Source organism: Myotis yumanensis, unplaced genomic scaffold (genome assembly GCF_028538775.1).
Source record: "Myotis yumanensis isolate MYYU_CA2020_CCGP unplaced genomic scaffold, mMyoYum1.0.hap1 SCAF_9, whole genome shotgun sequence".
NCBI classification, from domain to species: Eukaryota; Metazoa; Chordata; class Mammalia; order Chiroptera; family Vespertilionidae; genus Myotis; species Myotis yumanensis.
In genome coordinates, this window is record NW_027223760.1 from 73120090 (window position 1) to 73146611 (window position 26522).

General features: G+C 36.7%; 1 protein-coding gene and 1 non-coding gene across 3 annotated transcripts in view; both read left to right on the forward strand.

Moving 5' to 3' along the window:
* Positions 1–26522, forward strand: part of LOC139016513 (B-cell receptor-associated protein 29) — a 35838-nt gene that overhangs the window by 3770 nt on the left and 5546 nt on the right. For both annotated transcript variants that reach the window (XM_070424659.1, XM_070424660.1), the window contains exons 3-6: positions 1585–1685; positions 7110–7260; positions 8365–8500; positions 13127–13235. In XM_070424659.1, the coding sequence (XP_070280760.1) occupies positions 1585–1685; positions 7110–7260; positions 8365–8500; positions 13127–13235 (497 nt within the window). The remainder of the gene's footprint in view (positions 1–1584; positions 1686–7109; positions 7261–8364; positions 8501–13126; positions 13236–26522) is intronic.
* LOC139017138 (small nucleolar RNA U109) lies at positions 17425–17558 on the forward strand. The gene has a single exon (XR_011472804.1). It is a non-coding gene; the product is annotated as a small nucleolar RNA U109 (small nucleolar RNA).

Genomic DNA, 26522 nt, shown 5'->3' on the forward strand with positions numbered 1-26522 from the left:
TTAACAATTTGTCATAATCTTAAAGTAAAACTTTTTAAAAGTTGTGTTTTAAGTTTACTTAGGTGTATATTATATACACACACACACACACACACATATATTATATGTATATGTATATATATATATATACACACACTAGAGGCCCGGTGCACGAATTCATGCACAGGTGGGGTCCCTCAGCCTGGCCAGCAATCAGGGCCAATCAGGGCCAGCTGGCCAGGGGGGAGGGACCGCGGGAAGTTGGCTGTGGGAGTGCACTGAGCACCAGGGGGCAGCTCCTGCATTGAGCATCTGCCTCCTGGTGGTCAGTGTGCATCATAGCCACCTGTCAACTGGTCGTAATGGTCACTTAGGATTTTATATATATAGATATGTGTCTATATGTGTGTGTGTGTGTATATACACACACACTAGAGGCCTGGTGCATGAAAATTCGTGCACTGAGGAGGGGGTCCTCAGCCCGGCCAGCCCCCTCTCACAGTCCAGGAGCCCTCAAGGGATGTCTGACTGATGGCTTAGGCCAGGGGGAGTGGGTCTAAGCCACAGTCTGGCCTCCCTCTGCAGTAGGCAACTGGGCTGATCAGGGGAAGGCGCCGCCCCCATCACCCCGCTGCTGCTGCCACTGCCGGCCACAGCAACTGTGAGGCCTGAGCCCTGGGCCTTGCAGCCGCTGAGGCTTTGTCCAGATGGACGTCTGGAAGATGTCCGCCCTAATGCGCATTTTACCCTTTTATTAGTGTGTGTGTGTGTGTATTTGGAATCATTAAATGTGTTATTCATTTCAAATGCCCTTGTGCAAAGTTTGTTACCTTTTCAATTGTGTGATGTTACTTTGTCACTCTCTGTCATTTATAATCCATACATTCTTAACCTCGATGTCTTTGTTTATACCTTTTAATTCATCCATCCTAGACTATTTATTACCCCATTTTATTTCCTCTATGTTTAAATCTTGATTGTGGTAACTACATGGGTGTATACATATATATGTGTGTATAGATTCAGCAAGCCATATATTTAAAGTGTTTGCACTTTGCTATGTGTATGTAATACTTCAATGATTATTGAAATTCCTGGTAAAAGTAGGGAAAGTCTTTTACTTGGCGTAAGTGTTAAATTGTACTCTGTAAAAATAGTTTAAAAAATAAATAGTTTAGAGAGTTGGACCCCTCACTCCTCAAATGTCACTAATTGTTGGACCAATATTTGTTATTTCCGAGTTATTGCCCTGATTAGGGAAAAGATACAAAGTGGTAGCTTCTATCAGCAATATAACATTTTACTATAATAATTCCTTTTGGAGATTTTAATCATGTGTCTTGCCTTTAAGTTATTTTCACTGTACAATATTTAAGCTACCAGACAGAAGATAATCAAATGTCAGGTTATTATTAAATTTGGAAGAAGTTCTTTATTTTATGAGATGTTCTTATGAATTAATAATGCTCTGATATGACAAAAACAAATTTCTGTTATTCTTTTTCCTTACTAAATAATTACCAAAATGTCAATTCAGTATTCAGAAAATATTTCAAAACATTCTTTTGATATTTTTATACCTAATGTAATTGTATTGCTTTACAGATGGCAGAAGATTTTTTCATTTAATGTCTGGGGTAAAATTGCAACTTTTTGGAACAAGGCTTTTCTTTCTATTATAGTCCTATTGATTGTTCTGTTTCTAGGTAAGTACTAGATTCCTCCTTTGAATAAGCTTACTCTAATTTTTATTAATGAATTCATTGTTTTTTAATTAAGTCAGTGTTACTATTGATACACAGTTGACTTTGTATAGTATATTGACAATATAGAGAGCAGATATTGATATTTGTATATAGACAGTTAATAGATATTACTATTATACATGCAGAAGCATAAATTTCAACAGAGTACAGTGGTCCTTGGCCTCTTTTAAGTTGTTTGAAGATTTAAGTATACCAATGTATAGCCCACTTTTCAGAGATGCCAGCTATACAACCCTTTCTAACTGTGGTGTCCTAGGCACCAGGGGCTTAGCTGTCAGGGAGGCATAGAGGAATAGAATCATCAGGCCCTCAAAAGAAGTCTTAGATGCAGATTGTGAATCTTGATTGGATCCTGGTTAAAAAACAACTACAACATAGACATTTGGGGACTACTACAGAAATTTGAATATGGACTGATTGTTATAGAATATTGGGGAATTTTTGTTAACCTTATTGTGATACCAGTGTTGTTGTATAGCATAAGTCAGTAACCTACAGTTTGCAGAACAAATGCCAATTTTGGAAATTAGAGTTTTAGTGGAATATAACCGTGCCCGTTTGTTTATATATTGTCTATGCATGTTTCCCTGGACAACTACAGAGTGGAAAGTTGCAGCAGACACAGCATATAGCCAAAAGCATTCACTATCTGCCCCTTTACAGAAGTTTACTAACACCTGTTATAGGAATATGTCCTTATTTATAGAAGCTATATGCTAAAATATTACAAGTGTCATGATATTTTCAACTTAATTTCAAATGGTTAAAAAATTAAGACATAAAGCAAATGTGGGAAAAAGCAATTATTGAATCTAGGTGGTGGAAATATGGGTGTTTATTATACCAGCTTTTCAGCATGTTTGAAATTTTCATGATAACAGGTATCTTAGATATTAGATGTAAACCCTTAAGATTCTTGTCAAACCAGAAATTCCATGAGTCTAAATAATTCTATTTTGTAGAAGAAGTAGCTGAGCTTAGAGGATTAAGTAACTTGTCTGACCACCCAGCTACTTCTTGGCACTTCAGCTTTTTTTAAAAAAATGTATTGATTAATTAGAGAGAGAGAGAGAAATCAATTTGTTATTCCACTTATTTATGCATTCATTGGTTGCTTCTTACATGTGCCCTGACCGGGGATCAAGCCCACAATCTTGGCTTATTGGGCTGATGCTCTAACCAACTGAGCTACCTGGCCAGGGCTGGCACTTCAGCTTTTAATATGCACTGAGAGTATGCTTTCCCTCAGAATTCCCAAAGAGTGTTGTGTTTTAGGTTAAGTTTTACAAGGGCCAACCTGGAACCATAACCACCATGTATGCCACTATTTTGTGAGGAAAGGTTTCCTACATGTCATCACACCAACCTCTGAAATGGAATCCTTTTAATAAGCCTGGGACCAACTGAGAGGGTATGACTAGGTAATTGTATCAGGGTGTGAATGGATTTCTGCCTCATTCAAAAATGTCAGTATTTGTCTCATTGGTACATTATTGTTAATGTTATCAATTTAATCTCCAGAGTGACACCAAGTGAGTAAACAATAAGGAAAACAGGTCCCACTTTGCCACCAGCTAACTAACTGTCCTTTGGAATGGCATTTCCTCTCAATAGAGTTTGGTTTATCTATTTGCAAAGTAAAGGGAGAGAAGGAGATGGTCTCTGCAGCTTTTACTAGCTCTAAAGTGTTTTGAGATCTAACTCTAAAATTATCACAAGAATTTCTACTGAAAACTGCCACTTACCCGTATAAGGAAGGGGAGCGTTAGTCATGGTTCTTGTGGTTGCTTTTATCAGAAACCAGTTTGAACTCATTTGAGCAAGAAGGGGGAATTGATAATAAAATACGGGGTTGTTTCAGAGCAAGCCAGGGAAGGGAGGAAGCCAGATTCCAGGTAGGAACTAGTAGGAACTGAAGTGTCCTTGTGTCCCTACGCTTCTCCCTGGTCTGCTTCATTTTTCCTCATCTCCACGGACTATTCCCAAAGCAGGAAATGGCCACCACACAACTGCCAAGTGTTACCACTTGGCAGCCGTTTCTGAATCCCAAATCATGACTGTTGGCTGTAGCTCACGTCGGTGGGCAGAGTGCGAAATTCCCAGAGAAGGGAAACCATGGATGGCTAAGGCAGGCAGATAGGGACTTGCCTTTTAAGCCTCAGTGTTTACATCTGAGAATAGGGTAATAACATTTACTTCCCGGAAGGTTTGGAAGGTTTAAAGGCAGAAACGTAAGTAAAGTACATCGTCCAGTGTTCTTATCACTAGAATGGCAGTGGGGTAAATAATGCAAAACTAGTTACTCAAGCTTAATTTATATTTTACTTTGGAATTTATTTCATTTTTCTTGTTGCTTGTCTTCAGTAAGGTAACCATTACAAGATATTTATTTATATTCCTAGAGCCAATACCAAGTCAAAAGTGTATGTGCACCTATGTGTGTTTTCACAGTTGAGAATAGGCAGAAGGGAGGCAAAAAACCCAGGAATATGTTTAGTGTCAGTAGAAATTCATCCCAGGAATTTGAAAGTTTCCATGAATGACCCAAAAAAGACAGTCTCCACATGGTTTATAGAAAATTGATTATACGCCACAACCTCACCTTATTGTGGCCCCCATTCTACTTTTCAGACATAGTCTCCTAGTTATTGTACAGGTGATTTATTCTGTGGGTGGGTTTGTGTGACCATTCACATTTATAAACTTCTTTGACTTTATTGGTTAATTTTCAGCATTTCTGGGTAATGAACCCAGGATTATACTTCCGTTTCATTTTGGAGGAAGCTGAATCACAAGCATAATGGCCCTTGAAGTACCTTGGTTCCTCTGGCCCGCTCCGGATAATCCATAAATACTATTTTGTGTTTTTAGTTATATTGTAGTGGTTAGAATGCTCTTACTATCTTATTGAGGCAATCTGAGGGAAATAACTATTGAAACCAAGGAAATTTTTAAAGGGTAATTTAAAACCATTTTATATATTTAGAAGGCAAACAAATGGAAAACATAAATATAATGTGTAATTTTGCAGAAAAAATATAATTTACCAAAAGAATCCTAATATATCTAGAAAATTTAAGACCAGTTTTCATAGAATTATAGGAAGTTATGAAAAAGCTACCCCCTCCTGGCTGGTATAACTCAGCGGTTGACCCATGAACAAGGATGTCATGGTTTGATTCCCGGTCAGAGCACATGCCAGGGTTTCAGGCTCTGTCCCCAGTAAGGACATGCAGGAAGCAGCACACTGATGTTTCTCTCTCATTGGTATTTCTATCTCTCCCTCTCTCTTGCTCTCTCTCTAAAAATTAATAAAAACATATTAAAAAAAGAAATGTTAAACATAAAAAGAAAACACCCTGATGACTTCACACACAAAAACTGTTGGAACTAAAAATGAATTCAGTAAAATTGCCAGAAACAACATCAATATGCAGAAATTTACATTCTATGCACTAATAACAAACTATCAGAGAAATTAAGGAAACCTCATTTATGCCAAGCTGGTGTGACTCAGGGGGTTAGAGCCTTATCCCATGCACTAGGAGGTCTCGGGTTTGATTCCTGGTCAGGGAATGTACCTGGTTGGATAGGCAGCCAATTGATGTTTCTCTCTGTCGCTCTCTTTCTCCTATTCCCTTCCCTTCCTCCTCTGCCTTCCTCCCTTCCATTCTCTCTGAAATCAATGGGGGAAAAATATCTTTGACTGAGGATAAAGAAAAAAAAAAAACTCATTTATAATTGTAACAAAGAGAAAATACCTGGGAATAAATTTAACCACAAAGGTGGAAGACCTGTACACTGGAAACTATAAAACATTGATGAAAAATAGAATAAATAAATGAAAAGATTTCATGCTCATAGGTTGTAAAATTAATATTATTAAATGTTCATAATACCCAAAGTAATTTTCAGATTCAGTACAATATCAAAATCCCAATGGCATTTTTTACAGAAATGGGACAAACAATGCTAAAATTTGTATGGAACCACAAAAAACCCAAATAGCCAAACCAGTCTTGAGAAAGAACAAAACTGGAGCCATCATGGCCCTGGTTGGATAGCTCAGTTGGTTAGACCATCAACCCGCCAAGGTTGCGGGTTCAATCCCTGGTCAGGACATACACAAGAATGCATAAATAAGTGGAATAACAAGTCAATGTTTCTCTCTCTCTCTCTCTCAAATAAATAAAAAATTAAAAAGTATTATGCCCCCTGATTTCGAATTATATTACAAAGCTATAGTAATAATCAAGACATTATGGTATTGGCATAAAAACAGACACATAGATCAATGGATAGAACAGAGAGCCAAAAATAAATCCACACATATATGTTCAATTAATTTACGACAAAAGAGCCAAGAATATGCAATGGGGAGGGGCCAATCTCTTAATAAATGATGTTGGGAAAACTGGAACATTCTCTTATACCATATGAAAATTATTTTAATGTACACCTGAAACTAATACAAAATAATATTAAATGTAACCTGTAATAGAAAAATAAAATTTTAAAGATTAACTCAAAATGTATTAAAAACTTGAACTTAAGACCTGAGACCATAAAAGTCCTAGAAGAAAGCATAGGTGGTAAGTGTCTTGGCAGTGGTTTTTTGGATTTGACACCAAGAGCAAAGGCAACAAAAGCGAAAATCAACAAGTGGGACTACATGAAACTAAAAAGCTTCTGCACAGCAAAGGAAACCATCAACAAAATGACATAAAGTGCTAGTACAGTAAGAGAAGTGGGATAGTCTCAGAATTGATTGTAGTGGGATATGACCTATATGTTATTGTCAATAGATTAAAATTTAGTGAACCATTAGGTATAGAAAGAATAAAGGCTAATAGTTTTCAGTGTAGCTAGAGATGAGAGATGGTACAATGATGATGAATCCTAGATGAATAGTAAAAAACAAAAACGCTGTTACATTCAAGAATTACCACTAGTATCCACGTACAGATCATCTGTTTTGAGCATGGTACCCTCCCAAGTATGTAGAGGAAAAGAAAAAACAGCCCCTACCTGAAGTCCATCATTTAGAAGTTAGGTTAGTTATTCTAAATCTGCTTCCCATTTTTATTATAATTTTATATTCCTTTATTTTTTTTTAAATATGTTTCATTGATTTTTTTTTTTGAGAGAGAGAGAGAGAGGAAGGGAGAGGGAGAGAAACATAGATTGATGGCAGCCTCCTGCATGCCTCCTACTGGGGATGGACCCTGCAACCCAGGCATGTGTCCTGACAGAATCGCACTAGTGATCTGTCAGTGCATGGGATGATACTCAACCAACTGGGTCACACCGGCAAAGGTTAATTTTATATTGTTAAAAGTAATGTTTTCTCTTCTTCTCTAATAGATGCTGTGAGAGAAGTAAGGAAATATTCCTCTACTGCTGTCATTGAAAAGAGCTCATCTAGCAGACCTGGTGCCCATGAACATACACAGATGAAACTTTTTAGGTCTCAAAGAAATCTTTACATTTCTGGATTTTCATTATTTTTTTGGCTGTAAGTAAAAAAAAAAACAACAACAAAATACCAGAAACAATTTAAAAACATAATTTATGTTTCTCATTTTTTAACCAACACAATAGGTTTTTTTCTATAATATTTAGTATACTAACATCTTCATAAAAGAATTCAGACTATATACCCAAATAAATAACAAGCAATAGTTATAGCTTGTAGGTTTGAAAGGTTAGTAAGTCCCGCATGATCTGGCTCCTCTCTGGAGCCTTCTCTCATACTGTTCTCTGACATGTACACCACATTCCTCCCACACTGACCTCCAGTGTCATTCATTCATTCTTGCAACGAATATTTATTGAGTTACTAATAATGTCCCCAGCTCCTTCCTATGTCAGGGTCTTCACACCTGTTTTTCCTTTTTCTCTTCCCTCTTTCCCTGGCTAACTTTTCATCCTTCAGTCTCTTTCTAAAGGAAGCCTCTGTGAGCATCACTTCCCCCAAAGTAAGTAGGTCTCTTGCACACTCCCATGGACTGTATATATACTTTTCTTTGGAATATCATTCATTCTTTCATTTTAACTCTTGCTTCTCCAAATAGAACCTTTTGAGAACAGGGACTTTGTCTCGGTTCTTGCTATGTTCCCAGGGCCTAAAGCAGTGCTTAACACTTAGCAGTTCCTGAGGAAATGTCTGTTGAGTGAATAATGGAAGATATTAGTTACTACTTCTAACAATGGGAGTTACCCATAAATGTGAAGGAGCAGTTTGGGGGCATGACCAGCCTCATACAATGCTCTTCAAATAGCAAATTTTGAACGGGGGGGGGGGGGGGAGGGGGGGGAGGTAAGGACTTCTTACTGGCCCTGCCACACTGTCAGAAATTCTGTTTCTGCTCCTCCTCCTGGCTAGAGGCCTCTACAAAGAAAATTATTAAATTAGTAAGTACTATTGAATCTATATTCCAAATGCTAGTCTTCTAACAAAGATTCTAAATGAATGAGAAACAGGCGTGTTTTGACTGGAAGACTTGGATTTTTTTTTAATATGTCCTCTTTAACCATCATCTCTCTCTACCACTATACCTAAATAAGAGTTGTGTGACCAAGACTATTTATTTTAACGTTTTTATTTTTATTTTCTTAGAGTATTGAGACGTCTGGTTACCCTTATTACTCAGCTGGCAAATGAAATGTCAAACAAAGGAGAACTTAAAAATCAAGCAGAAAGTACTAACGAGGCTGCCAGAAATTTCATGAAAGAGAATGAAAAACTAAAACAGGTATTTAAATTTTCTTTTTAAAAATTTGTATAAATGTTAATATTCCCAAGGGGTGGTATATTGTTTTTCAAAAAGAGCATTTGCTTGCTCTGGCCATGTGTTTCCCAGTAGTGAGCATTGCCTGCGGACTGAAGGGTCCCAGGTTCGATTCCCGTCAAGGGCACATGCCTGGATTGTGGGCTCGATCCCCAGTAGGGGCCATGCAGGAGGCATCCAATCAATGATACTCTCTCATCATTGATGTGTCTGTCTCTCTCCCTCTCCCTTCCTCTCCGACATCAATAAAAATGTATATTTTTTAAAAAGAACCAGTTAGATGGGAAGGGAGAACATCTCCATGTCCAGGGCCCCTGAACACTCCCTCTGAGGCCAAGGAGCTTGTGGGGTGGGGGATGTGGAGGGAGAAAAAGAAGAACAAATGGAAAAAAGGAAAGATACAAAATTACTTTGGGCATTTTTTTTTTCTTAATTTTAAAATTTAGAACTCAGATCTCACATGTAAGTGGTTTTCAGTTCAGATTAAGCCCTATGTTTTGCTAATTATGCTTTTCAGTAAAAAGAATCAGTGGAACCAATCAGATGCAAAACAGATTTTCTCAAAGCATTCCTAAAATAATGCAATAAGATTATTTCCCTATTGTAGATTAATGAAATGCAAACAATCTATTATATGTTAGACCAAGTTGTATTTATGTAAAAAGTCTGACAGAGAATTCAAATCCTTATCCAAGTCCTAAAGCCTAGCCTCTTATAGAAAGAACTATAAGCACCACCTTTCATCAAATCTAAATGAGTTAGGTATTGCAGAGTACAATATAAAACTTCCTAAAACCTATTAAATAAGTCAAAACTCATTTCAAAAAATTCTGCTTGGTGCTGCAGTGTCATGGTCACCTACTCAAAACCCTCTTTTACATTTGTTGATGTCTACCTTATTTTCACTACAACAGAAAGGTATATATTTTTTTGTTTTTTTTAATTGATTTTTCAGAGAGAGAGATCAGTGTGAGAGTAAAATATCAATTGGTTGCCTCCTGCACGCACCCGAACTGGGGACTGAATCCAAAACCTAGGTTTGTGCCCTGACTGGGAATTGAACTCACAACCTTTTGGTGTATGGGAAGACACTCCAACCAATTGAGCCACACCAACCAGGGTCAAAAAGGTATTTTTATAGAAATAGAATTTAAAAAATGTTTCTTAGTTGTATCCAGCATCTTTAAAGGAAACTTTTAGAGAATAAGCGTTAGTTTATTTTTTACTCTGTTTTGTTCTATTTTAAAAGGCATTGATTCACAGATGTCATGTAAATTTCCCTTTGTAGTAAATATAGGTCTGGGAAGTCAAGCTGTTGATATTTCTGAATATAAAAGCAAGCTATCGGTTATTTTTGCCTTTTTGGGAGAGACTGTTTCAGCAGCAGAATGAGCCTCATTTTGTACCTTAATATTACTTGCTTCATTTTCTATCATTTGATCTTATTTCCCAATGGTAAAAAGAAAACAAAATCCTCAAAGTTTTAATTAATATGAAGGCTAACCTCACAGCACGCAGCCTTGTCTTTGTAGTCTAACCGTGTGCCTCTCTTGATTTAACATTATGCCCATCATGTCAGATTGATGAGTTGAAGCTACTACTCCTATCCTTTAGTTATTTTCTTCCTACTCTTCAGCTCTAAGGAAATGTAAAGTGTTTTTGTAAAGTTTTGGTACTATTATTTTTCTTATATACATCATAATTAATGTACTTAAATTAGTCTTGTCCTTCAAAGAAAGCATCTTTCTCAAAACATTTTTGGAATTGTTTTCAGACCCAGTTACTATTGCAAGGAAGTTTATTTTATGACTACTGATTCTTTGATCCTCCACAATTTTTTTCTTTTGTTTTTTTTCTTATTTTTGGTTCCATGCTGTCCTGGTTCTCTGCTTCCTGCATATCTCTGACCCAATCAGTGGTCTTAGATCATTAGAGATACACAAGTATGTTGGGCTAAAATCAGTACATAGTGGAGAGAAAGTCTGTGAGCTGGACATAAACTGTCAGTGCCCAAAGTGCATCTAAGTGACCAAGAAAGGCCTTAGGTCAGAATGTCAAAGATAACTTTTATTTCAAGATATTTCATTCATGTAGGTTTTTAAATACTAGTTAAAGAAGGATAAAATTGCTAAAACACCTCTTCACTCTCTATCAGAGACACATTACCTAATGGAAAGTATATTACCCTGGGATCTAAGAGACTTAGGTACTAGTCCCAACTCTACCAAATAATGAGCATTGTTACTTAGGGCAAGTCACCTCATGTGTTCTGGACCTCAAGGTCATAAATAATAGCTACCGGGTGCCAGGTATCGCTTCAAATGCTTTACAGTGAGGTATTAACTCTTAATTTGTGCAATAACCCCATGAGGTTGATACTGTTGTTATGTGCATTTTGTACATGAGGAAGTGGAGGCACAAAAATGTGAAGTGGCTTGCACAAAAGCATTCCACTAAGTGATAAAACTAAGAATCCACTCTTAACCACGTTGCTTTGTCCCTTCGCTGGTAGCTAGCCTGTTATGTCCCTTTTGATGGTGCCTGAGACCCTTTTGTGTTCTGATAGTCACTCAATTAAATGAAATAATTATGAAAGACCAATTAATTTTTAATTGCTTTAAAATAACAACAGTGATGGAGCTTTACTTCTGACCAGTTTTTTTTCAAATCCCTTACCAAGATGGGATAAGGTGTGTAGGACAGTGAACACATGCATTATTGTAGCTGGTAGCTTTGAATTTCATATTTCAGTTTCTCCAGCATCAAGTCACACACAATAAATTTGGACAAGTTTACAGGTGCAGTAATGAAAGCTTATTTACAAGACCAGCACACATCCAACTTTTCCAAGTAAATGGCATAATAATTTAAGCAGTCAGTGTGATAAACATTCCTACAACTCCATGGTTCCCTTCCAATTACTGGAGACTCTGTGACCTAAAAGCAGTGAAGCAACAATGAGGATCGTTTCGAATTTGAATATGGGCAACAAATTCATAGAGATTTGAAGAAAAAATTTTTGGTCTTATTTTTGCTCTTTAATTTAAACATTTTTTTTTAATTTTGAAAGTAAAAGTCCTCTTCAGTTGTGTGTATTTCAGTCTTCTTATCTCCTAAATACAATTTACTGGGCTTATATAATATACTTAGTAGAGCTTTAATTCCTCCTGAGCTGTCTAATCTCTCTTATAACACAAAAGTACTGTATTTGATCTTGTGCTACAGTATGCTCTTGTCTCATCCTTTTCACTAAATTGAAGTTACCTGAAAGCAGGGATCATATTTCTTCTACATTTTTATCCTTTATAACCCTACTGTTGTAAAAATGTGCATGTACTCAGTGCTCAGTAGAACATTTTGTTTGTTGAATATACCAGCTTACATTAGAAAAGGAACCATCTGCAATAGAAATTCTTTTCTATGTCAGTCTGTTTAAAATTGTCCTATGTTGCTTTTTCACCTATGGACACTGTCAGTATCAGGATGCTGCACTTTAGTCAAATAATCCATGACAGTGTGTACATATTTTATTTTTCAAATATTAATTTCCCCTCTCAGTAACTTAAATTTCTTAAAATTTCTTTACAATGTCAACTTCTTAGTCTATTAACAATGGTGGTTTCCATCCAGACATACAGATCATGAAATTTTACTCCCTTATATTTTTATTTTATTTTTTTTAAGGTTTTTAAATTTTTTATATTTATCTTTATTGTTGAGAGTATTACAGATGTTCCCCATCTCCCCCCCCATTGTCTCCCTCTACCTGGTTCTCACCCCACCCCAGGCTTTCACCACAATTATGTTTTTATTTTAGTCAGATATTTTACCGTACTATTCAGATTTTAATTTTCCTTGCCTAGAAAGGATAAGCTAGAAACATAAACATTTTAAAAGCCAGAATAGATTTTAAAATATGAAGAGCATCATAAAGGATTAACTGAATAAAATTAATTTGGAGACTGGTCAATGAAAATTGATAGAATTTTCTAAGCATAGAGATGTCCTTTTCATTTTCTACTTACTCACTTCCCCCTGACAACATTATATTCTTCTCTTACAAATCCACCTTTATAAATGTAGTCTGAACCTGGGGTGTGGGGCAGGGCGGGCTAGAAGGGGTCAATGGGGGGTAAAAAGAGAGACATATGTAATACTTTCAACAATAAAGATTTTTTGAAAATAGTCTGAGTAACCCAGGTTGCAGCTCTGTAACTGGAATATAATGATCTCCTAATTAATAGCCTTAGATCTGTGTTTTTTTAACTTGGATTTTCATTATATTTAATTGATAAAAATATATGCACGTTATTTACCTAAATACTTTTGAAAATACGACTTTAATCATAGCCCAACCAGAACCTCTTATTTTCATTTGAGATTTTAACCATTGTAAGGAGAAATTTATGTGTGTTTGCCAAATATCACGTTTATGTTAGCAGAATTCCATTGTAGAAAGTTATAAAATACGAAAAAGACAAAGAATAAAATAAAGACCAATAATTTTAAATACATCACTCAGACCATTTCCTGGAAGAATGTCTGGCTATTGCAATCTAAGCTCACTTCTATAACTCTCTTTTCTGATAGCTCTTGAAAAGCTATAACAAGGAAGAGGAACACATTTTGGAAGCAGAAAATAAAAAACTGGTAGAAGACAAGGAAAAACTGAAAACTGAACTAAAGAAGACTTCAGATGGTAACTTTGTGTGCATGTGCCAAAGCAAAAAGAGCATGATATTTTATGCTGTTACACTTCACTGTTTTCCCTAAAACAAATCTAATGGCTAAATAGTTCTTCTGACTGAAATACCACGAGCAACCTATTTATAAATTCCTGCTCAAATATGAAGATAAAACATTGTTTCAGCCAAGAGAAACATGCTGTGTTATACAGAAAAACATGTAGGTGTTTCAGATCTGTGTTGTAAATACAGATGTTCTTACCTTAGCAGAAGAGCTATGTTCCTAAAAAGTTGCTTGTGAACACATTATTGGAAAATAAATCACGTTCTTCCATTATAATATATTGCTCCTTTAAAAGAAGTGATCACAGGTGGACAGTTTGGTTATAAGAAAGTATATTGCTGCCCTGGTTCTGGGTGGCTCAGTTGGTTAGAGTGTCATCCTGTACACCAAAAAGGTGCGGGTTTGATTCTTGGTCAGGGCACATACCCAGGTTGCAGTTTGATCCCAGTCTGGGCATGTACAAGAAGCAGCTGATCAGTGTTTCTCACACTGATGTTTCTCTCTTTCTCTAAAAATTAGTAAGAACATATCCTTGGATGATTAAAAAAATTTTTTTAAAGAAAGTATATTGCTAATCTCAAGCCCTAATATTTCCTGTCTGCCAGATATAAGGAAAGCATTCCTTGAAAAAGATGGGTTGGCATAGAGTAAGGAAAATCTGGATGTCAGTTGAGAATTTGAATTTTTTCATTTCAAAATACATTGCAATGAGGACTTGGGTAAAGCATCCTAACTTCATTTTCCTGAAGGCAGCTATCCTGAGGAGAGAGGGAGAGAGAGATATAAACATCAATGCCTCAACATGGATCAACTGCCTCCTGCATGTCCCCTGCTGGGGATTGAGCCTGCACCCCAAGCATGTGCCCTGACTGGAAATCGAACCTGTGACCTTTTGGTGCATGGGTCAATGCTCAACCACTGAGCCACATGGCTGGGGCCATTTTTTGTTTTTTTTTTAATAGTTCCAATAGTATTTTCTTCTTTTTAGTCAAATTATTATTGCCTGCAACCACATAGCACAGAAAACCGGATACCCCAACTCCAATGTCATACCAGGAAATTCTGTTTAAAAGTTTGTGGCTTGATCCCAGAGAACATTTCTGCATAAAAGTTATTCCTTGATGTTATCCAGACATTGGGGAACCTCTCAGTCAGAGCTAAAGTAATGGTCAATGGATAGGCCTTCTCCAATGTTAAGTCTCTTCCATCACTTTATGTTGGAGATAGGTTGGAAAATGTTCAGTGACTGAATCAAGGACCTACTTTATGGCACTTGTAAATATAGATTTTTAAAATAGGCCTCAGTATAATAGAAATTCTCTGTAATATAACTTGCAAATTGATTATGCATTTTTATTCTTTGTTAGAGTTTTCTTCAGCAAGACATTTTGTGGTTTTTTAAATTTATGTAGGTATTTTTATTTCAGAGAGGAAGGGAGAGGGAGAGGTAGAAACATCAATGATGAGAGAGAATCATCAATTGGCTGCCTCCTGCATGCCCCCTACTGGGGATCAAGCTCACAACTGGGCATGTGCCCTGACCAGGAATTGAACTGTAACCTCTGGGTCAGTCACTGAGCCATACTGGCCAGGCCTTTGAATTTGAGATGGAACAATCTGAAGGTAGCCATAACCGGTTTGGCTCAGTGGATAGAGCGTCGGCCTGTGGACTGAAGGGTACCAGGTTCGATTCCAGTCAAGGGCATGTACCTTGGTTGCGGGCACATCCCCCGTAGGAGGTGTGCAGGAAGCAGCTGATTGATGTTTCTCTCTCATCGATGTTTCTAACTCCCTATCCCGCTCCCTTCCTCTCTGTAAAAAAATCAATAACATATATATTTTTTTTAAATCTGAAGGTAAAAGCTAATTCCATTAAAAAAATCAATAGGATATTTAATACAATATTGAAAATTTAATAACTTTCCTACTTCTTATTTAAAGTTAAGAAAGTAAATCAGAAGATTCTTTAGAGGCAGTAAGTTAAAAAAATAAGTTACTCCTCTGGTCAAGGTGGTATAATATATGGTAGGGGTAGTATAGCCCTAATTTCAAAATCTTATCATAGCTGGTACTGTTGGCTCTTCTGCAATTCCAAAGGATTTGGAACATGATCAAAAAGTTTTAATATTTGTATAAAAATAAATTTAATAATCACCTACCCTCTACATTAGACATTTCAGAACAGAAACTGTGTTCTTCTTTAACCCAACACAAAATATTGCTGCTAATCCTTCTGAAGAATACAAAGGACTATTTTCAAAATATCTTTTATTAGTTTAAAAAATTATTTTAAAATCTTGCTTTCTTTTTTCACATCTGCCAGCAATCCTTTTTCTTATGTTGTTAGTAGGATAGTATAAAAATAAAAGACAGCCGAAACCGGTTTGGCTCAGTGGATAGAGCATCGGCCTGCGGACTGAAGGGTACCGGTTTCGATTCCGGTCAAGGGCATGTACCTGGGTTGCGGGCACATCCCCAGTAGGAGATGTGCAAGAGGCAGCTGATCGATGTTTCTCTCTCATCGATGTTTCTAACTCTCTATCTCTCTCCCTTCCTCTCTGTAAAAAATCAATAAAATATATTTAATAAATAAATAAATAAATAAATAAATAAATAAATAAAACACAGATGGGAATAGGTTGTGTGCCCTGCTGCACCTCTCAACCCTGAGCTTAACCTCACAAGTCTGAGATGTAACTCTCTAAACTCAATATTATTTTAGGTTAACATAAAGAAACACAATATTTCTTTAAGAGACATTTCAGATGTTTGGAGAAAATTAACTCTTCGATAATATAGGCATTGTGTTTATAATCTGATAACAAGAGATGCCAGCTCCTGTGTTTGAAGTGTAGACTACACAGCTACTTTCAACGTGAATCAGTGTTGCGGTAAAAGCAGATTTTACCTGTTTGAGTATGTCCTATTTGGTTTCTGCAAGGTGTGTAGTATTTTATGAATACATTTTACTTACCCAAAGTTTTTATTTTAGATAACATTACTAATGACCTTGAGAAGATCAGAGTTTCATTTCTAAAGGAGGTATATCCTTAGCTATGTTCTCTTGACCTAAACCAGCCAAATTTATTAAGGCTAGAATTAAGAAATTACATAAACAAGTAGTACAAGATTTGGATAAATTTAGAAGCACCATTCTTTGGATGTAGTAGCATTCAAAAATATTCACTGATTTCTAAAGATTGAGGATATAAAGGCTGGCAGTGCTTAACAAATGTTTCAGAAAGTTCTTTTATACTTGACAATTGAGTAGGAAAGCAATGTGGTTTATTATCTTTTTTAAGTACATGTTTATTGATTTCAGAGAGGAAGGGAGAGGAAGAGAGATAGAAACATCAATGATGAGAGAGAATCATCAATTGGCTGCCTCCTGCATGCCCCCTACTAGGGATCAAGCCCACAACCCTGGCATACGCTCTGACCAGGAATCAAACTGTGACCTCCTGGTTCATAGGTCGACAGCCACTAAGCCACACGAGCTAGGCTTGTTTATATTTTAATAGGTGTAAAATGATTTGTCTTACCCTTGGTATTTCTTTAAGTAAAACATTTTCACCAAAGTGTATTAGTAAAAATAAAGCATAGATATAAATATTTATTTAGGCTGGTCCAACCCAAATTGGAAAACTAGCATTCCAAAAACAGGTATTAGGAACACTCTCTCCGTAGTACCAATTCAGATTTTGCTCAGAGTTAGTAAATTACTTGTGCTTCAGTGAAGTAATATGACCCTAGTGTGTGCATGTCCCAAAACACCTAATTTACTAAGTTAGTCAGGTGTAAGGACCTGCCTGATCGGTCAATTTTAATGATCTGCTTAACAATAAAACTGATGTCCCAGTGTGTGGAGTAATTGGGGAAGGGCAAAATGAGAACTTAAGCTTTGAGGAATTTACAAAGCTCACAAGCTTTCATAATAAAATAGATCTTGTATGTAGTGAAAAACCTTCTGATGTTCAAGGACATTGACTTCAAAGGAGTCTTTTAGGATAGTTGCAGTACTTATTCTTATAAATAAATACCTCCTCAGTATTATTCTTATGGGAAGATATATGTACCATTTAATCATTGCATGTCTCCAGGCAGTGGTAAAAGTAAATATGATTTTAAAAGTGATTGTACTACATGTGGAATTATCTCCTCCCCATTCCTTTAGGAGCAGGAGCAGGAATGTGTCTGTAACATGCTACATTAACAGAGTTCTAGGACTGCTATTTTAGTAGAGGTTGAGCAGTAGTATATTTCTCCTACAAAAAAGGGAGAAGAAAATACAAAAAAAGTGATTAGGGCAAATTCGTTGACCCTGCCTTTATTCTTTCTCTTGTTCTCCTTTCCATCCTCCTACCCTCACCTTCCCCTTCCTTTACTTCCTTTCCTTACTTCCCTTTCTTCCCTCTTACCCACCTTCCCTTCCTTCCTTCTTCTTTCCTTCATTTTTGTCTGTTTCTGTGAATAGTTTGTGTGTGTGTGTGTGTGTGTGTTAATATATAATGATTAATATATAATAAATTATATATATATTAATATATATAATTAATTTCAGAGAGGAAGGAAGGGAGAGAGAGATAGAAACATCAATGATGAGAGAGAATCATTGATTGGCTGCTTCCTGCACGCTCCCCCCCCCCCCCCCCCCCCCACTGGGGATTGAGCCCGCAAGCTGGGCATGTGCCCTTGACTGGAATTGAACCTGGGACCCTTCAGTCCACAGGTCAACTCTCTGTCCACGAAGCCAAACAGGCTAGGGCTATCAAGAGTTTTTTAAAGAACTTTTCAAATAATTAATTTATTGCAAGATTTCTTTAAAAGGTTTTTGATTGACATTTAGAGAGAGAGAAAGGGAAAGGAAAAGAGAGAAACAGTGGCGCTGAAGCATCTATCTGCCTCCTCCTGCACGCCCCCCACAGGGGTTTGAGCTCCCAACCCAGTCAACCTGGGCATGTGCCTTGACTGGAAATCAAACCAGCAACCTTTCAGTGCACTGGACAAGGCCCAGCCAGCTGAGCCACACCAGCCAGGACTATTGCAAGATTAGTTAACATGGAACATAATTAAAACTGTTCTTGAGAAGCATGCCTGTAGAGGATAAAGCAAATTTTTAATGTAGAAACTGAATGTAAAAGCCCATTCTGTGTTCCTAAGTATTGACAGAATTTAACAAGGACCTTAGATTTGGACCAAAAAAACAGAACCTTCTTGTCCTTTTTAATCTTGATTTTGTTAATTCAACTCTCTTCCTAGGTAAATGCTTCCATATCACCATGGCTTACCTTGAAAAGAACTAACATTTCCTTTTATAGACCAACTTCACTACCCTGGAAGATATTAGAGTAAAAAATATATATATAGTCATTATCTTTTAATGCTAGTAAAAAGTCATACTAACATAGGATAAGGGAGTGAAAATGTTGAAATGCTTTTTAGGAGAAATTGAAGGTCAAGACAAGAGAGAAAATTACAAAGAAATTGCTATTCTATTTATCAGTAACCCTAACTGAATTCCTGCCTCTTGAGTCTTAAGTCTCAAGAAAAAGATAAAATTTAAAACTTGGAGATTTTCCAATTCCTTACAGAGGAATGGTGTGAGCCATCTATCTATCTAAAAATAAATTCTCATAGTCCAACCTAAACATGTTTTACAGTTGTAAATTCTCGTGGGCATGAACTGAACTATCTTTTACTTGCTGTTATTTCAAAGCCATCATCTTACTTTAAAATTGTTAATGCTTTTAAAAATATGGTAGTTTTGATCATAATATATTTTTACTTTTATTTCCTTCTAATGAGTTTTTATTATTTGAATAAAAAAATACATGTTTTTCACCCTCCCTGGTTTGGCTCAGTGGATAGAGCATTGGCCTGCAGACCGAAGTTTCCTGGGTTTGATTCCGTTCAAGGGCACATGCCTGGGTTGAGGGCTCAAATCCCAGTAGGGGGTGAATAGGAGGCAGCTGATCAATGATTTTCTCTCATTTCTTTCTATCTCACTTTCTCCCTTCCTCTCTGAAATCAATTAAAAAATATTTTTTAAAAAATAAGGCACGAGTTGATAAGCCAAAATAAAGGTCTAGTACAAAGGACTATGGTAGCACAGAGGAGAGAGTGATTGTTACTACTGGCAGAGTCTAGGAAAAATTCATGGGGATGGTATCATTTGAGCTGAGGCTTAGGGATGAGAGGGATTTCGGAAGCTGAAATGAGAGAGTCCTTCCCTAGCCTCAGGAAGGCACACAGACCAATGATGAAAGGCCATGATGACTAGATTATGGCTGATGTATGGCAGGATGAGGGGAAAGCCAAGAGCTGGAGCCTCATGAGTTCCATGCTTAGAGGTCCAAAATTTATTCTAAAGTAAATACAGAGGCAGCAGTAGATTTTTAGCAAGAAAAAAATAGAGAGCCAAAAAACAATCTTTTGTCACATAATTTGTGGACAGGGATTTAGATTCAAGAAGAAAGAATAAAACAACTGAAATGTTTCCATCTATTGAAGAATTCTCTTTACTTGTTCAAAGGTACTATGAAAGCGTCTAAATAGCATTTGGGAGTGTGAAGTTCAGTCACTCAGATTTGGTTTAAGACTGGCTTTTACTTTGGGGAAGTTAAACTATAGCTCTTCACAGAATAGTTGTATACACAAATGGCCCAGTGCATTGTCTATGCCAAAAATTAATAAGTTACTAGATATTATTGTTACTTCTATCAAAAAAACTTTACAAGTTAAATAGGGAATGACTGAAAGAAGAAAGAAATTTTTTTTATTTAGATTTTAGCTATCAACCTAAAAAAACATTGTCAAAAGTAATTTAAAACATTTTTTTTCAAGTTTAGGAATGATTTTTTTTCTGACACTATTTTACTTCCCAAATTCATTTGTCTTTTTTATATATCATAATAAAAAGTTGTCAAATTTAAGATGAAGTCTTTTATAAATAAGCTTCTAAATTGAAAAAGATAAAAATACCTCTCAAAGCCTGATCAAGGGTAAACTATGTAGTGTTAGATGTTTGATATGTTCATTTGCTAATTAAATCTGAGGTTGATTTATAAAACCATTGCATAATAACAGCACTGTTCTTTTCTGTGGGTGTCTTGGAAGTGTTTAAAAGTGCTAAACACCAATGAGATGAATTAGTTTTGGTTTAAAAGCTGAAGCATGAATTTTTGCTTTAGAGATTGCCTGATGGGGCATTTCCATGTGAAAATTCAACCAGTCTCAGATCAACTTACCCAGAATTGAACTTACCATCTTCTTGTTCAAATTGTCCCCGCTTGGTACCTGACTCAGTCACTTTTGAAATGGATAAAAAGCAATCAGCTAGGAAAATGAGCTGAAAAATTAAAGAAAGAAAAACCTCTTTTTAAAAAAATATATTTAGTTGATTTTTTACAGAGAGAAACAGAGAGTTAGAAACATCGATGAGAGAGAAACATCGATCAGCTGCCTCCTGCACACCCCCACTGGGGATGTGCCCGCAATCAAGGTATATGCCCTTGACTGGAATCAAACCTGGGACCCTTTAGTCCGCAGGCCGACACTCTATCCACTGAGCCAAACCGGTTAGGGCGAAAAACCTCTTTTTTTCCTAAAACTAAATCTCATTGCAACATCCCCTATCTGTGTAGATTTTGTTCTTTCTATAAGGAAAATTGATAGAGCTAAAATAGGAAACTTTTTAAGAGGTTCCTTGAAATTTTCAGTACAATTTGGATCCTCTTCTCATATTCTGATACTTTATTTTTTAGTTATTTTCAGTAAATTTATAACTTAAGAGAAACTGATAAAACTTACAAGTGCTATTTTAGAACAGGGGTCAGCAAAGTATGACCATGGGCCAAACCCAGCCTGCTGCCTTGTTTTTAAAAAATAAATTTTGTTGGAACAAAGCCACAATCATTCGTTTACATGTTTTCTGTGACTGCAGAGTTGAATAGACTGTACAGAATCTGCATGGCATAGAAAGCTAAAAACATTTACTATCTGGTCCTTTACAGAATTAGTTTACTGACCTCTATTTAGGGTCTTCAAATAAAGAAGAGTACCTTTTTCAGTATAAATGAGGATGGTGAAAATATTTTTTCTGCTATTGTTAAAAATTTGCTGTGCACCTGTACTTCTTGATCAGATAATTTAAGAAATTTTATAGTAAAATTAGTTCTTTGTAAAGTGACTCCTTCAATTCTCACATATGATGGGTTGGTAATTCTTATAGATTCCATTTGTTGCTTTTGCTTACTCATGAACTTGCTTTATAAAACATACCCTTTTCAAAGCAATCTGTTATAATCTATACTTATGCAGTGCTTTGCCTTAAACATACATCTGATTTTTAAGTGAAAGCTAGCATATTAATATAATTTATAATTATTCTTCAGTAAGTAGAGAACCAAAATTGTTTTTTTAAATACATTACTTAGCAACCTAACTAAGATTAATAAAGGAAGTCTTTATGCAAGTATTGATATTTCCTATGCCAATAGCATACACAGTGTGGCTTATTTTATTTATTAAATTAGAAAGCGTATTTATCAGTTCCCTGGCCCTGAGTACCAGTAATCATTATAAGTATAAGCATTCTTTAAATCCATGTCTTTTCTAAACCCAAAAGCACTTTACCCATAAACCTCATTCATATTCCCATAACCCTAGAAGGTATGGGTAGGCACTAGTATACCTAGTGATGGGTAGAGAAACTGAGACACCCTCCCCCCCAAAAACATTAATTTTTTCTTTGTACTTTGCATGTGAAAAGGCTATTTTTGGTTTTACTCAATGTTTACTCTATTAAATTACTTGTGCAGCTTTATTTCCATTCCAAAAATTCTTGCTGCTCCTCTTGCAAAGTAAGCAGTCTCCTAAAGCATGTCCCACTTTAATCTCTCTGCTTCTTCACATTGCCACCAGAGCAGTTTTCAACACCATGTCTCCGACTATGCCTCTGTACTATTTCAAAGTCTTTATTGGTTTCTATCACTTTTGTAATTTTTCAAGATGGCACCTGGTCCCCACCGTCACCTTCGCTTTATCTCCCACCCTTGTTCAATATAAGTTTTATACTCCAGCTTTATTAAATATTGTAGTGTGTAGTTCTAACAGTAGTGTTTCATTACTTTTTGCCTTTGCCCAGGACTGTAATGTCCTTTTTCCTCCACTCTTCTCTATAGGCGATGCTCATCTTTCAGCGTCAGTGTTGCCATGTCTAGCCTCCCTGAAACTGTCTCCCTTCATGCTTGGTTAAGTGGACTGACTGCGGATTGAACCCGCAACCTTGGCACATCGGGACAATGCTCTAACCAACTGAGTACCCGGTCAGGGCTGGACTTACTGCTTTTTTATAATAAACTTTTTATGTTAGGACAGTTTCAGTTTATAAAAAAATAAGCAAGATAGTACAGCAAATTCCCATTTGTCCTGTACTGTTACTTTTTTTTAAAGAATGCCTTACATTAATTTGGTACATTTATACAGTTGATGAACCAATAAGGAGACATTATTATTTACTAAGGTTTATAGTTTATTCAGATTTCCTTAGTTTTCATCTGATGTCTTTTTCTGTTACAGGATCTCATTCAGCACACCACGTTACCTTTAGTATTCTTGTCTCCTTAGGCTCCTCTTGGCTATAGTAATTTCTCAGACTTTCCTTATTTTTTATGACCTTGACAGTTTTGAGAAGTATTGGTTAGATATTTTCTGAAATGTTTCTCTATTGGAATTCATCACATAACATCAAGAGTACATAGCAACATGAGTTATTATTGTTGATATTGACCTGGCTGAGATAGTATTTGTCAGGTTTCTCTATGATAATGTTACTTTTTTTACTCTTTGAAAGTAAGTCACTATTCGAAGCACATACTTAAGAAGTGAGGAATTAGGTTCCACCTCCTGAGGGTCCAGTATCTACATAAATTATTTGGAACTTTTCTTTACAGATTTGTCTATTCTCCTCTACTTATTTATTTATTCATTTATGTGTATCAATATGGACTCATGAGTGTTCATTTTGTACTTTGAGTTATAATTTAATATTAATTTATTTTCTTGCTCAAGTTGTCTAAGCTTTGGCTATTGGGAATCTTTCAGTTGGCTCCCGTGGCCCTTTGACGTATCCTCATCATTGTGGATTTTTTTGGGGGGCTTTATTTTTTTTTTTTTTTAGTACTTTCCTATTTTCTTGTCTTGCATATATCTCACCCCAGTCCTAGAATGAGTGTTTTATGTGTTTTTTTCTTTTATTTTATTGAACTGTATTCTGTGATACTATTTGTTTGGTTTTGTTTGTAATTCTGAATTAGCATGAGATATTTGTAACATGATTATATTTTTATCAAAATATCTCAAGAATGGTCTGTTGGCTTTGTGACTGTCCAGTTATCCTGAATATTTTGTTTTTTGATTAACGATATAACTGTTTTTATTTGGAACCAAGATTCCTATCAGGTGACTAAAGTGACACCTCATTATTTACCTGGCATTTATTTTATTTTTAGGAAATGAACTAGTTTTACACAAGTGAAGTTTTTAGGTGCCTAAAAGTAAACTTTTTATGTATCCATTCTTCCTTTAAGGAACATATTTAAGCACCTACCATGTGCTAGGCATACTGCTGGGTGCTCAAGGCAGATACAACTGTTTCTTGAGTAGACCATAGTTTAGTGGGACATGGTTATACTTCAGCATGGTAGGTGCTGTAATAAAGGTTAGCTCAAGATGAAGCAGATCCAACAGCAGAGATCCAGGACAATCTGTTGACATTTTGAAGGTTGAATCTTAATTAGCCAGATTAAATGGGAGAGAATGAGAGAAGCAGGGAGGTTAAGGGAGATGGGCAAGAATGTTTTCACAAAATGAACAGCATGTAACTGAAAGAGCATGGCATTTTCAAAGTACCACAAGTGCTGGGGTCCAACCCCAGCAGGTCCAGGGGTCCCCAAAGGTGTGGACGGAGTCGGCGAAGAAGGAATGACACGGAGACAGCCTTCAGTTGATCAGCAGCCTAGCCAGGATCTCTAGCCAGGATCTCCAGCCAAGTTCTGGTCAGGATCTCCAGCGAAGTTCTGATGCCATGTTCTCTCGCTAGGTTCTCTAGCCAGGTTCGGTTGCCAGGTTCTTTAGCCAGGTTCTCCAGCCAGGTTCTATCCAGGTTCTTTTGCCATGTTCTGTCTAGGTTCTCCAGCCAAGTTCTGTAGCCAGGTTCTGTCCAGGATCTTTTGCCATGTTCTTTCACTAGGTTCTGTCTCTAGGTTCTGTCCAGGTTCTCCAGCCAAGTCCTGTCTCTAGGTTCTGTCTCTAGGTTCTTCAGCCAGGTTCTCTCGCTAGGTTCTGTTTCTAGGTTCTGTCCCTAGGTTCTCCAGGTTCTAGCCAGGTTCTCCTGCCATGTTCTGTCTAGGTTCTTCAGCCAAGTTCTCTCGCTAGGTTCTGTTTCTAGGTTCTGTGTCTCTAGGTTCTTCAGCCAGGTTCTCTCGCTAGGTTCTGTGTCCTGTTGTCTTGTTACATCTGTATTTATACCAGTTGATTCCAATCCTATCAATCTCTATTCCAAAGGTTAGGGCGTTTCTTATCTCCATTCCAGAGAGTAAAGATTATGTAGCTTAAGCGTGATTGTTCTTAGTTCAAGTGATTAACTACTGGCCTGGCACTTAGTTAAGGGGTTTTATTCCCTCCCTAACTTCAGGGGAAAATTTCTACCTGGGGAAACAACCTTTCTCAGAGAGGTGACCTTGGTTAAAACACATAGCGCCAAGAAGGTGAGCAAACATATTAAGAACAGTATGCCATATACGCCAGGTCCCTTGAAACATATGCTGTGCAGATGTTTCTTCCCTGCAGTGACTGTGTCAAACAGCAAGAATGGACTGGCTCCCAGCACACAAGGAGCTCAATGTGACTGGAACATAAAGTGGAGGCAGTGGTGAGAGTTGAGCAGTAAGCCTAAAATCCATCATGAAGGGCCTCATATGCCTTATTTATATGCTAACATTCTTGGGGGCGGGGGCACTGTTAGAGAGTTTTTAGGCAGAGGAGCAATCACTTTGATGATAATGTGGACAATGAATTAGAGTAGCCAGAAAACTAGGTGAGGAATCCATTTCAGTAATCTAAACTGGAGATGAGGACAGTGGTAACAGAGATGGAGTAGACTGATTGGTGAGATATAATGGAAGTATGGATGTGAGGTTAAAAGGTGGCCGAAGTGATGTCTAAAACAGACGTCATCTGCATGTACCTGGTAATATAGGCATGGGCAAAAACAACTACAATGAGAACACAATTTATGTTTCTTAACAAAGGTCTGTGAGTCTACTTTCCAAGTATCTTGAAAACAGTACTGTAGGTTAATGGTCTAGTACTTGATCACTGATAAAGGAATAGTACATGTGAGGTTTAAGTACTGAATAGCTCCAGTATATCACACTCTGAAGCTCTCAAAAATAGAAGCAAATAAACTGAAAAGAACCAACACTAGATGTATAGAAATTTATCTAGAAATGTTTCCTCTGGCACAATCCTTACAGCTCTTGTACCACAGCCAGCTTTAGCTGTCATGCCAATGCCTTCAAAATCTTTTCCATTTCCTGGCAAAGCTTAGCCATTAGTGTTTGTTATCTCAGGTAGAAATCATAGTGACACAATACATTTACACAGTGTGTTAGTTCCACCCGCTCCTCCCACTGTGCAAACAGCTCCATCAGTGTAAGTCTGGCAGTTTAAAAACCACAGGTATTTTTGGCCTGCTTGCATGTCATTGTACACAAACATTTTGGCATATTATGTGTCACTATAACATCAGTTGGGGTTACTCTCTATATCAATAAATGATGCATGTGCCCCCAAAAGTGACTAGAACATAACCTAGTCTTTATTTGAATCTGGCCAGTGTTGTCATGAAATATCTCAGCGTTTCCTTAAAGCCACTGTCAAGTGATAGCAACTCATATTTGCAGATGAGAAAATTGAAAGTGAGTTTGATGTATCACCTCAAGCCTCCTTGTCTAATAATATCTTCCCTATATATGCTGTTTCCAAAATAATATGGTTCAAAATAAAACAAGCATATTAAAATGTCAGATAACAAGTTTATATAATCCCTTAGTCACAAAGGCAGTTCCAGAAGGAGGTAGAAGGCATACAAAACAGGATATTATAATTCTTGTAAAAAAAAAAAAAAAAGACATAAAGGACTGGAAAACAATCCAAAATGCTCTAGGCAGTAACA